This window comes from Octopus sinensis, linkage group LG1, assembly GCF_006345805.1.
Source record: "Octopus sinensis linkage group LG1, ASM634580v1, whole genome shotgun sequence".
NCBI lineage: Eukaryota > Metazoa > Mollusca > Cephalopoda > Octopoda > Octopodidae > Octopus > Octopus sinensis.
In genome coordinates this window covers 64,016,690-64,031,612 of record NC_042997.1, presented here as the reverse complement: position 1 = coordinate 64,031,612, position 14,923 = coordinate 64,016,690, and the positions used below count along the sequence as shown (strand labels likewise).

The 14,923-nt window shown below is 31.4% G+C and overlaps 1 protein-coding gene across 3 annotated transcripts in view; it reads left to right on the top strand.

Annotated features, from left to right (window-relative positions):
• The window catches only part of LOC115215511 (neuronal acetylcholine receptor subunit alpha-10-like), a 566,788-nt gene that overhangs the window by 534,516 nt on the left and 17,349 nt on the right, over positions 1 to 14,923 (top strand). The window contains exons 9-10 of one of the 3 annotated variants that reach the window (XM_036501647.1): positions 1,568 to 1,612; positions 10,940 to 11,032. In XM_036501647.1, the coding sequence (XP_036357540.1) occupies positions 1,568 to 1,612; positions 10,940 to 11,032 (138 nt within the window). The remainder of the gene's footprint in view (positions 1 to 1,567; positions 1,613 to 10,939; positions 11,033 to 14,923) is intronic. The other 2 variants (XM_036501651.1, XM_029784683.2) reach the window with 2 other exon arrangements.

Genomic DNA, 14,923 nt, shown 5'->3' with positions numbered 1-14,923 from the left:
AGAGGATATTCCACCTATATACTCTAAAACCGAATTGAAAAATAAAGAATAATATGGATTAAACTAATACATAACTTGGAATTACAATGGGTATAGACGATTATATTCCAGCTTCAATGCATAACTGCAGTAAAGTTTCTTAATGTACGCGAATTTAAAGTCAGCTTTTCTTTCCTAAAATATATCATTTGTCAACTCACAGTAAAGTATAAAATTTACACGACCCAGTTATGACCATCGCAATAGCTAAATGATAACTGCTCGATATCGAGATCAATATTAAGTTGTTATAAATAACTCAGAGACCAAAGTTGTGAAAGACCTTCGTGAACATGGAGTATCGTTAGTCAAAATACACCATATTTCAGAATAACTCATAACTGCAAACATTGTCTTACTGAGAAATTTCAGATGTTCAATGGACTGAGCAGAAACTATTTCTCCTGATGAGTGTAAAACATTTGCCTTCACCAAGCCAGTTAGTTCAAATTTACTGGAATCGAATTCACCTCGCTATGTGGTGGTTTGGTAGTTTTATCATTGACGACAAAGGACTGGACAAGAGAGTCACCCTTGTATCATATTTCAATTATTTTCGGTCAACAGCTTTTCAAGCACACAATTTGTTTTGACCATATAAAGAAACATAATTTTGACTTCCTGTGCATATAGCATAACCCACAACAATTCACTAACTATTATCGTATCAACCACACATGTTTTTATGCAGGGAAATCCAATATACGATTCACAGCTGCTAACCTACCAATATATGAACTTATATGTGTTGTTTCCCGAGTGCAAGATTTTAATGTTGTATATTAATTTATTTATTCGATTATCCTCTTAATATTATGCAGCAGTTTGCTGTTATTCCTCTGCTTTCACTTTGCTCCAAATAGATAAACAAAAATTCAAAGGTTTTAACTATTTCAATGTTAATCAATAACAGAGTATTTTCTTTTTTTTTTTTCTCGTATAGTGTACTACTATATACTATGCTAAATCATGATATATATGCTCATCTTTCTCCATAACTCATCTTCATTCTCAGCACAACACTATTAGAAATAGCTAACTTATACAACCATCAAATATTTCTTTAGATTACAATATTTTAGTCGAAACGCTCCCCTCAGAATAGAACACAACACAAAAGTATTCCAAACCAAATCTACTTAAATATCTATCCTAGGCCCTATAAACAAAATATGCAAATTTATGTGAAACATATCAGTTTAATGTGTGCATGCAATCCTAGTATTAAACCTTTGATTCTTCAAGTTCTATTAATATGAACAAAATCTATGATAACTGAAAGAAAGAGTAAATACAATAAAAAGCTTATATGAAATAATTTCGTATGTGCATATTTACTTACATTGCAAGGTTTGGTTTCTTTTTTGTTCTGCTTTATTGTTTTTAAAAGCAATACTTGATGTTACATTAGTATGCAATGGGGCAAAATCCACTAAAAGTAGTTTGTTAAAAGATCGATTAACGCATTTTATACGATTCATTATATCGCCTTGGTAGGTTTATATGCATATTTTTGTTTTTCATATAGGCTCACCTTTCCGATATGTCAAGTTCCAGCGAGATTCCAGAGATGGTATAAACATATAAACATGTTCAGCCTTTATTATTATGTATGCAGCCTTTCTTTATATATATATATATATATTATATATATATATATATATATATATAATATATATATATATATATATATATATATATATATATATATATATATACATATATATATATATACATATGTATATATATATATAATATATATATATATATATATATGTATATATATATATATATATATATAGATATATATATATATATATATATATATATATATATATATATAATAGCCGTGCTTTTACACAAGGGCATACAGATACACAATGGAGATGAAATATTGCTTTTTATCCTTTAATTTCTTCTTTGCCTGCTACATATTCATATGCTTTTACATTTTGGTTATAGATGTTCTCCAGCTGTACAAGATCATATATATATATATATATATATATATATATATATATATATATATATATATATATGTGGATAAATATAGATATAGTTATATAGATATATACATCCACCTCTGCTTTTTAGTGAATTGCTTTCGGTTTATTAATTTAAGAGAGCATTGTGAAATATATAGTAAGAGATTAGACAATATACCGAGATTTTCCTACGTGTTTCTAATTAACCAAAAACTATAACATATTTAGTAATAGATTGCATCTCATTAAGTATTACTACAGACTATCAAAAATAGGTTTGTAGGTATCTATGGAAATTTCTTTGTTTATGAATTATGCCCAACGTTGATATTTTAAACTGTAACATTAAATTTCCTATCATATTTATTCGCCTGAATACTGTTCCACGAATATCTACCTTTATCGTAGAGATATCGTCAGGAAGATGTTATTAATAACATACTTTGAGTACTTTTCAAGAATGACCTTCGGCTGCATTATAATGTAACCTTATTCATTCAGGTGTAGATATCGAAATACTTAGTACATTATTATAAATATATGTGAGTGTATGCATGTATGTATGTAGGTAGGTAGGTGGGTAGATAGGTAGGTATGCATGTATGTATGCATGCATGTATGTATCTATGTGTTTATGCAGCAAGGCGTGACCAACCGTTTGTTCCCAGAGTATTTAATGGAATACTATTTTGAAGGAAAACAATCGTATTATCTGGTTATCAATGCCTCAGGAACGCTTGGGTTCAAGTAAATTAAAGCAATCTTATCTCATATTTCACATGCGAGATGATAAATCATCATAGTTATGTTGTCTTAGATGAGAAATTATCAAATAACAACAATAAAAATACTTAACTGTGATAAAATATCTATTAACATCCACCTGTTTTTACAAGGTACGTGATGTTTATACAAACTCTCGTTAGTGAAAATGAAGCTTGGAAACATAATTTATGACACTGATTACCCATTGACTTGTTATATTGCTATTTTGTTTAAGTCCTCTGTATTCAATATTTAATCTAACACAGATGAAGTAGTGCATGAATTATAGATTCTGGTGCTACTTTTCTATTAGTGCAGCCTCGACATCCGCTGATGTTTACGATGTCCAGCTGAAACAAAACCAGCTTTTCTCCTTGCTTGGTTTCTATAATTCTGTTTTCTAAAACTATATCATTCCCATTTATAAGCCGATAGGGTGTGATTTAAGGAACGTTTAGCTAATAATTATCACATTAAATGTCGCTGTCATTATATCGAGCAGAGAGCCAAACATCTTTTAACGTGTCACCTAAAAATTGTACCGCTCTAGAATTAATAAAGTAAATTACGGTGATACACTCCTTGAAAGACATGAACTATATAACTTCTCTATCAGCATTGGACTTTAACTAATTCAAAAAATTGGATATTCTCAAAATTAAATTAATATACCTTTGCTCTCTTTATATAGTTGTTTTTATTTCAGTTTCGTGTTTATAAATGGTGAATAGATGCCACTTTTATTTTGCTTATCTATTTGTACATTTAGTCAGTTTCTTATCTGTGTCGTGCTAATTTGCTGTCATTTCAAATGTTTTGCCCAAGATCTTTGGCTGCTATTCGCTTTAAATTTCTGTTTCCCAAATAATTCGCTTCTGTAATTGCTTATTTTCAAAATTCATTTGCTTGTTTCTTGAAATATTTTGCAAACCCTTCATCTGTTGTTACACTTTTGTTGCGTCTGTCTTTTCCCTCTTACTATTTTCTTCAATTAACACACTCTTCCTTCGGCTATCACTATCACTTTGATTATCTATTCCTATTCTTATAAACAATTTTATTCGCTTCTTCTTTAATTCCAATATTGTTGTAAAACCATTTGTAAAATCAATGGATATGTTTTGGCAAATATTACATACACATGAATTTTATTCTGCTCAATTTTATTCTGAACTTACTTTTATTTCTTCATCAGCTTCCCTATCCTCTATCTACTTTCGTGGGTTTTTTTCTGTCTCTTTGAACATCTTGTAATATTAGTAACCATTTTTCAAAGCAAGAGCGAACCAGTATGTACGTACATATTATTTACTGATACATACATATATATATATATATATATATATATATATATATATATATATATATATAGAGAGAGAGAGAGAGAGAGAGAGAGAGAGAGAGAAAGAGAGAGAGAGAGAGAGAGGAAACTTAGAAAGGTATTTTAAAAAGACACCTATAACAGTGCTTGGGGAGAACAATATAAATATTAATATAAACGTTTACCCCGTTACCTTATATTTCGATATGTTTATTCTAAATGTCTAGTGAAGAGAATATTCAAACAAAACTTACTTTGATCAGCATTAAAATATATGGATAGCTTTGGTAATTTCTACGTGGTGAAAATCCTCGCCTGACTCTAGTCAACCGTTAATGTTGAAATATAATTTACTAAATAAGAATGGCTTTTGTAATTTTTAAGTATCCAATATACATATATCAGTTGTATAAAGTTAAACATGGTCTGTTTTTCACTTTTTTCACTTTTGTACTGTTAAAAATATTTTGTAACGTTCATAAAGTTCAATTAGAGGGATCTATGCCAGTAATATAGGTACGCCCGGCAAACCGTGAGGTTTAAGCTGCATGCGGATTAGTCAAAGCTGTTTCTAAAAATTCAGCTTGCGGGAGTGTTCTCAGAGGTACTACAGCTTTCAAGAACTCAACTGTCAGTTAAATACATCTTGAAATCTGAAGATTACTACGAATGTATGAAAGCACTAATTGAACATTCACACAAATTCGGAAAAAAATATAAATACATACTTTGAACACACACATATATATATATATATATATGATGGATACTCTTGTCTTGAACAACAAATGAGGGTTCAGTAAAATTAAGCGTTAATCATGTCCTATAGGCATAAATATTTCTCTTGATGCCTGCTGGATGCCTTGCAGACATTTTGACAAATCAAACAAATTCAGTGCTTGTTGATCATTTACTACGTGTTTTCTTGAGTGGAATGCAGGGCCTGCTTTGCTTCGTACCACAAAACTACAATGACAGGAAAGGTTTCTATTTACCTGCTTGAACGAAGTTGGTAAATCTTTGAACTGAGGAGAAGCAGGACTACTGGCAATTCCTGCATTCTGATGGTTTGTTTTCTCAGGAAGAAAAGGTAATGTTGCATCGCTTCAGATTCCTTTAAATTGTCTTTGAAGCGCAAAAGTGGCCTTTCAACTGACCTTCCTGTTGGGAATTGGCCAAAGGGAAGTTGCTTTGGAATTCTGATATAATTCATACATGAGAGATTACCTGGCCATATAAACTGTATTTTGATGAGGATGGCGTCAATACTTGACATGTTGCATTCTTTTAGTACCTCACTCTTATCAATATGGCCACTCGGTTTTATGTTGGAGTATTGCATATGAAAAGCGTCAAGCTGGTTGATGTGATTTCAATACAGGGTCTAAGATTCAGCACCATAAGATTATGTTGACAAGACCACCGACTATACACGCTGATTTTCACCTTCAACCATACGTCGTGGCTGAACCAAAAGCCTGTGATAAATCTTACCGAAAACGGAGCTAGCCTTCTTGATTCGGAACACAGTTACTTTATCCATCTTAACATCATTGGACACAATGGATTCTTAACTTCTTCTCGCGTCCATAAATATATGTGTGTGTGTCTGTGTGTATGTGTGTGCATGTATATGTGTATATAATCTTTGGGTAAATTTATATAAACATATATACATATATACATACAGATATATATATATATATATATATATATATATATATATATGTATTATGTATGTGTGTATGTATGTATGTATGTATGTACGTACGTACGTCCGTACGTATGTATGTATGTATAGTTAGTCCAAACATGAACAAAGAGAAAACACAACAACGCGAGGACGTGTAATAAGTATAGTGTTATTGGACGCTTAGGAAAGGAAAGAAGGAAGGAGGATTTAACGTTTCGAGCGGAGCTCTTCGTCAGAAACATAGAAAAAAAGGTCTAAAGAAAGGAAGACGGAGAATGTATGTAGGTATATGTGTGTACATACACGCATACATACTTATATATATATCTTTCTGTGAGTCTGCTTTGTACCAACGAATTTTTAAAATATACCGCCGTCATTTATTTCCCATAATACCACACCCGCTCTCCCTAAATTGCAAAGGGTTCCCTAAACTTCCCCATTGCTTTATACACACCACTCTACATCCTAAGAACGAGATTCGTTCTTTATATTTTATCGTTTATAATGAAAAACAATAAGATTCATCACTAATTCTGTCCTTCACTTTTCTGTATTTTGTATTCAACGATTTTCTTTAATTTCCTTTTGCTCAGCTTTTCCTTATTCAATTCAGCCCCATTTTATTTCCCCTTCTTACCCCAACCAATACTACCTTCCTAAACCTTGCTCTAGACATTGAAAAGTCATGTCGCTTGCGGCGCTTTGTATTGAGCTAATCTGTCTTTTGTTTTATTGAAGCATTAATATTTACTCATTTTACTTTTTATATGTTACGTCTTTTTCACTTCATTTATCAAACACTGTAGAAGGATCTTTTTGGTGAATAAATAATACTCGAAAAAAAAAAGGAACGATAAATGCAAAGAAATTCGTTTAAATGATTTAAATTTACATGAATATATTGTTTCGTTTTCTTTGAGACTTTTATATTTTCCTGTTAACTGATTCATTCATTCTTTATTTCTTTATTTTATTTCATTCGTTGATTCGTCTGAATTTATTTGACTTTAGCTTTTAAAAGCATTCATAATATATTCCTTTTTGTATTCCTTTAAAATTAACACATTTCGTGGTATCAGTATGGGGTCGATGATCGAAATATTTAGCCCCGTCACTTTAATCAATGTGTACGAATCTCACCTGTTTCTATCTTACTAGTTGCCTTAACGATAAAATAAGTATAAATAAAACATTTATGATATTCTCCTTTTTCTTTCACACAGCTACACATTATTATTCATATAATTTAAGGCGGCGTTCTGACAGAATAGTTAGCACGCTGAGCAAATACTATGCAACATTTCCTCTGCTTTGAGTTCAAATTCCGTCGAGGCTCGAATTTCCTTTCATCTTTTTCAGACTCGATAATAAAGAACTAATCGAGTATTGATATCGATGTAATGAATTTACCCCTCTCTGAAATTTCTTGTCTTCTGCCATAATTTGAAACTAATACAATTTATGGCGGCGTGTTGGCAGAATTGTTACATGTTGAAAAGTTCTTGTGGTATATTTTCGGGCTCTATGTTCTTAGTTCAAAATGCGTTCGAGGTAAACTCAGCCTTTCATTATTTCGAGTTCGATAAAATAAAGTACTAGTCAAATAATTAGGTCGATAGTACCAGACAATTATTTATGATTTTAGTAGAAACTATTATTGCGAAATGTATTCATGGATCTCCAACTCTAGTGTAGAAATTATGTTTCTTTTCTATTTTTTAGAGGGTACTACTGTAATTTACTGTTTAAAATATGTTCCCAATTTCTTACGGTTTTCATTTTAAAGCGCAATTTCATTTACATTATTGCAACAAAAATACATCTGGAGTCACTACGATGTTTCCTTGCAAAAAAAGCTGCAAATACCTCATAAGCTGGAGGAAGAGTAACAATAGATATGAGGGTTCTTCCAAATATACTCTCCTTGTATGCGTTTCAACTTTGAAATTAAAATCGGTGTATTTATACTGGAATGCCAATAAGTACATCAGGTTAACTCATTTGGAACCTTTTGAACTGAATTTATATCGCCTGCTAAAAGTTCTAATTAAAAACATGGACAGCAGAGGCGGTAAACTTTCCCATATGGTGAAGGAGGTATAGAGTTGAATGGCTATCAGCAATTTGAAAAATTAACAAAGAAAAACATTTGTAAGAAAAAGATGTCTGTTGTTATATCAATTCGTAGCAATTGGGAAAAAAAGCAGATTTTTTATGAGAAAATTAATCGATATCTTGATGTTCTTTGATTTAATATGGTAAGAGAAATAATTATCAGTTGATTATTCCTATCGCCACTGGTTTCAGAGACCCCGCTAAATGGACATTGGCCCTTAACTTCGATCGTTGATTAAGATGTATCAATCAATCTATATATATATATATATATATATATATATATATCAATAAGTGGATAGTGTCTGTGCTTGTGTGTGTATCCTCGAAGGTACATGCATATACATGTACATGTTTTTTTATAGCTTGGTACACACATTATACATATATATATTTGTATGTATGTATGGATGCATATCTACACATACAAATACGCATATATATGTATATGTATATATATATATTCTGGTATGTATATATGTATATATATATATATATATATATATATATATATATATGTGTATATATATATATACGTATATATATATATCTATATATATATATATATTATATATATATATATATTATATATATATATATATATTATATATGACATGGTATTTTACAAGGCCCGTGTGTTAATGATATATGAATCATATAAAGCAGGAGAAAATATATTGTACTGACGTATAATTTCCTTGAGATCTGCTACAAAAGAAAAGAACAAATATATAAAAAAGATAGTTAAAGGAAGAGAAACAGGATCAAAGTACAGAATTATTTAAAATAAATTTTGCAATTGTGCAATCAATTCATAGAATTCTTAAAAGCCATCCGTCAAATATTGATGAAATATTTTATTAGTAACCTGGCAAAAAGAAATAAGTATTATGAAGTAAAACAAATTAAATACATTTCTAAGAAAAGTTGAACTAGTATGACCTAAGACGGGTCAACAAAAGCAAAGAAAAACAATGCTTGTTACGTTTAAGGAAATAAGGAACTCTGTGTTCAAATACAACGTTGTTAATCTTCAAGTGACAGGCGAGTTGTAAACCTTACACTAAAACGTTCATTGAATGGAAGTTGTCTCCTCCTAATTCGTTCTTCATGTGATAAATCTAGTATGTTGCAAAACTTAATTATCTATCTTTAGAATAACCAATTTTTTACACTTGGTATTTACAAAATTCTTTACCGTTAACTTTATTTATTGTTGTTTCAGTCCCCTTTATTCGGTTCTTTTTTATTTCGTGTATATATTTTTTAATTTATATTTCATATGCTATATATATTCATATTCTTCTTTCCTCATGCGCTCGCTTATGTATATATATATATATATATCTGGTATGTATATATGTATATATATATTATATATATATATATATATATATATATATATATATATATATATGTGTATATATATATATATGTATATATATATATATATATTATATATATATATATATATATATATATATATAATATATATATATATATTTATATATGACATGGTATTTTACAAGGCCCGTGTGTTAATGATATATGAATCATATAAAGCAGGAGAAAATATATTGTACTGAAGTATAATTTCCTTGAGATCTGCTACAAAAGAAAAGAACAAATATATAAAAAAGATAGTTAAAGGAAGAGAAACAGGATCAAAGTACAGAATTATTTAAAATAAATTTTGCAATTGTGCAATCAATTCATAGAATTCTTAAAAGCCATCCGTCAAATATTGATGAAATATTTTATTAGTAACCTGGCAAAAAGAAATAAGTATTATGAAGTAAAACAAATTAAATACATTTCTAAGAAAAGTTGAACTAGTATGACCTAAGACGGGTCAACAAAAGCAAAGAAAAACAATGCTTGTTACGTTTAAGGAAATAAGGAACTCTGTGTTCAAATACAACGTTGTTAATCTTCAAGTGACAGGCGAGTTGTAAACCTTACACTAAAACGTTCATTGAATGGAAGTTGTCTCCTCCTAATTCGTTCTTCATGTGATAAATCTAGTATGTTGCAAAACTTAATTATCTATCTTTAGAATAACCAATTTTTTACACTTGGTATTTACAAAATTCTTTACCGTTAACTTTATTTATTGTTGTTTCAGTCCCCTTTATTCGGTTCTTTTTTATTTCGTGTATATATTTTTTAATTTATATTTCATATGCTATATATATTCATATTCTTCTTTCCTCATGCGCTCGCTTATGTATATATATATATATAATATATATATATATATATATGTATTGCCACACAATTTTACGATATTATTTAATTTTTGCAATTGACTTTCTCGTCTTTCCGTAAATATTGTTATAAACATAATTTTTCTTGATATATATCTGTTATAGAATTAAATAAATGTTTCGTCCAAATGAAATTATGAATATGTTATTTAATATATAAAACAAATTGACAAGCTCCTAAGAGCAACATGCAATATTCTGGAGACATAAAAATACATTCAACTACTTTGTTTTTATTAACAATAACATAACTGATTTGTGCCTACAAATTGAGTAAGGATTTTTCCTTCAACGTTATTCCAGTATACACGAATAGATTACTAGTCATATAGCCGCAGATATAGACGAATAAATATGTGCGTCTATATTTCGTTTATGTGTATGCAATCGCGTATGTATAATTAATTTTGCATTGGGCAATTATTGGGGAACATAGGTTTATCGGGCAATTCCAGGCCCATCATCTTCGTGCATGTATTTGACCTTGTTTTATATGTACATATAAAATTATATAACTATAATAATATATGTGTGAATATATATATACAAACACATACATACATACATGCATATATATATTTATATATATGTATATATATATATATATAGTATATATATATATATAATATATATATATATATATATATATATATACATATATATATATATATATATATTGTAAAATATACCAAACAGCTTTTCCCCTCCCTTGCTTATTCGTTGATTGCTTATAGTTTTCGTTTTGTTACAGTTTGTGCCGTGCTCCTCCCAGTCTAACTCATCCTACATCAGATTCAAACTGTCTAGCCAAGAAGAGAGCGATCAGAACGCAAAGCCACTACTGGTTCGTAATACCAATAATAATAATAATGATGATTATGATGATGATGATGATGATTATAATAATAATAATAATAATAATAATAATAATAATAATAATTTTAAAATAATGAAATCATATTTTGTAGTACTTCTCTGTTTTGGCATGATTCTGTTGTATCTCTGTAGATTTTTTTGTATAAGGAAATTTAGTTCGTTTAGTTTATGTAGATACGTCACAGTGATTTAGAGCATGCAATTAGCTTGGCCATTGCTAAATGACCACCTCTAGTCCTTCCCTACTGCCATCCTCTTTCCATTGTTATTCCTCCCTCCTTCGCTCTACCCCTCTCTATATATATAGAGTGTTTGTACTTTGTCTTGGCCTGAGTAGATTCAGCACTTCGTTTTACATAGTTATACAGAACTTATAAAAATTTGACTGTTTTACATTTTTTCCTAATATATTTCGAAGAATCTTCTGCACTTCCATAGGAAGGATTGCATGTCTATTTGTAGTGGCATGTTGTATTTTCTTCACTTAATCCATTGTCTGAATGGGAGATGTTGTTGATTAATATTTCACAATCCTGAATTTTATATATATGCATGTTTCTTTTAACATGAACTTCTTTCTCGCTTATACAAAAGCCATATACACCAATTCTTTTCTTTGAGGTGCTTGGATAACTAATTTACTGACTGGTTAAGGCTAAAGTTCAGCCTTACATTTGTAATGGGTAAAGTTGAAAAGAAAGGCAATATTGTATATTCTGAAAGGAGTAATTCTAATGTGGAATTCACCATCACCTTCACTGCAGATGTTGGTACGAAGTGAGCGAAAATTCCGGATAGTTAAATGGAAGAGGTGAACAAGGTGGGATAATTTTCCTGGAAAATATAGCAATGTATCACATTCGGTAAAATAACAACTGAGCACTGCTTCAATGGTTTCAGAGTAGTTCACGACATACGTGCTTATCATCATCATCATCATCATCATCCTCATTTAACGTCCGCTTTCCATGCTAGCATGGGTTGGACGGTTCAACTGGAGTCTGGGGAGCCCGAAGGCTGCACCAGGCCAGTCAGATCTGGCAGTGTTTCTACAGCTGGATGCCCTTCCTAACGCCAACCACTCCGAGAGTGTAGTGGGTGATTTTATGTGCCACCGACACAGGTGCCAGACGAGGCTGGCGAACGGCCACGCTCGGATGGTGTATTATTTTATAAATTGCTAATAAAAATGTCAACAACTTTTGGCCATGCAATTTGAAGTCACACCCACAAAACTCAACTTCCATTAAACTAAAAGGAATTAAAAATGGAATGACAAACAATGAAAGAGAGGGGAAAGAAGTTGAAATAAAATAAGAGGTCGTAATAATATGAGAGAGAGAGAGAGAGAGGCAGAAACAGTAAGAGAAGTTTTCAGAAATTAGAACAATAGGAATCAGAGAACTGCGATGGAAAGAGAAAAGGAAACAGAGATGAAAGAAGTGCTTAATGTGTTAGAGAAAAATAAAGACAGATCGAGATCGAGAGAGAGAGAGAGAGACTGAACAAAGCAAAACTTTCAATGATGAGGAATAAAATAGTAAAACACAAGGATTCAGTAATGGGAGATAATCAAGCAATGGCTACACACACACACATTCTTAGATATGAGTGCACATGAGAGAGAGGGAAAAGGAGAGTCATCAATGAGTACAACGATAAATTTAGCACATAGGGTCAACTCAAGCTCAAGTTGGTTCCCTTCTATTGAACATAAGATTGACTGTCCATAGCAACTCAGGTATGCTGATGACCACATACTTATAGATGGATCTGTTGTAGAATGAGAGAAGTACCATCACAATCATCATTTAATATCTGCCTTCCATGCTGGCATGGGTGCTATGTGTTGGAGAAAACCTTGAAGTAAAATGCCTCAAAGTAAATATAGCAAAGATGAAAGTATTACTAAAAACAAAAGTAAAATAAACTCTACTTCCCTCAGAGAAATGGATTCTTTCAATATGCAAAACAATGTACCCAGTGTAAACTATGAACTTTCAAAGAGTGCTGTGAAATCATAGGTAGACGAAGACAGAGAGCAGGTTTTAAATATGGCAGGTGCACAGGGGTAATAAACACAAAGTGCACAATGTAAATAGATTTTCTCAAATGTTCCTTTGTTACCAAGGTATTCTAATAAGCAGTGAAGGCCGATGAAGGATTTATCTTTCAGGATGAAGATCACCACACTGACAATGACAGAGAAAACTGAGCAGAGAATCCGCATCAACTTTTGCCAAAGGCTTGGCAATACCTCCTCAGAGGCCAATGCAAAGTTTTTATTATTCTCAACACAATCAAGGACATCTTGTGCAACTGAAATCCAAGTGTCTTTTTGGTCAGCTGAGAGCAGTTTTGGTACAAACTTGGTAGACACACGTCTCATACCCAAATCTTCAGTGATAATGAACTGAACCTTAACTAATCTGTACATCCTCTGATATCTCACAAATGATGATTTGACAATTTCCCCTCACAACTGCATGCATATCTGCAATGTTTTTTCTCAGTTCTGTTGGTTGTGGGTCTCCCAGAACGTTTATCAATATCAACATTTTCTTGGGCCATCTTGAAAACGTCTGTACCACTTGTACACTTGTGTGCAGCTCATACATTCCTCCCTATACACTTTTTGCAAGTGTGTGTAGGCCCCTGAGCAGGTATCGGCATGACAACTTTGTCTGTCAAGGTCAATGTGACGATCACAGGCCACACCTCCTCCCTCCAAGCACCGCTGTAAATAGTGGGAGTGAGCCAGAATGTTGAAGCCTAGTGCACATGCACAGCAGAGTTCAAGGTCAAACTGTGCAAAACGGCTTCAGACTGCATGCTTTAGCTCCATCACCATGGCAACATTCTGGATACTTACTGATCAGACCTCATATATGTGTGTGTATATATATATATATATATATATATATATATATATATATATATATGAATTTATAGACTTTTGAGAGTACATGAATTCTTTTTGGGAATATCTGAAAGCACACACATAATGTTATAATTAATAGCACATAGATATTGGGCTGAAAAATCCTTTTGAATAGAAAAAGTCAAAGGTTTTCCATGGGACTTGAACTCACATCCCCTGAAAACATGACAGATGCTCTACCATTGTAGCAAAGCAATCCTTCAAATTTCTATATCAATTTTAGTAGCTTTATTTCTACCATTCAGAATTGTTGTTGACATCATAAGAATTTTATAAACTTTTGAGAGAAAGTAAGCTGATTCTATTTTGGTATACATCGAAGCACACACAGAAAGCTATGTGCGCATACTCCATTGTGAGTATGTAGACAAGTCTTTAACCCTTTTGTTACCAACCCGGCTGAAACCGGCTCTGGCTCTGAGTACAAATGTTTTGTTTCCATAGGTTTTGAATTAAAATCTTCCACCAAACTTTAGTCACAATTTATGTTCTTAATACTAGCTTAATGATAACTAAATTACTACTATATAAAAGTTATTCAATCGTATAACATGATACATGTCATTTATAATTTACCACATGAATTACATATACGTATATATATATATATATATGTGTGTGTGTGTGTGTGTGTGTGTGTGTATGCATGTATGTATGTAAAGACATATATATATATATATATATAGTATATATAAATACAAAATGGGACAAGAACGCAAAATTCCACACTTTTAGGTGATACAAAAAAATGGACTACAAAACATCCATATAGATGATACACAGAAAACGAGGACGGGTCAATCGGAGTTTTCTTTCCTCAGTTGAGTTCCATATTATCTTTGCAATTTCTGTTGGTTATACTCGAGATTGCTCCCCCCGGGCCAGCTTCAAGGAAAAAACTAAGCTAAGAGCATTAGA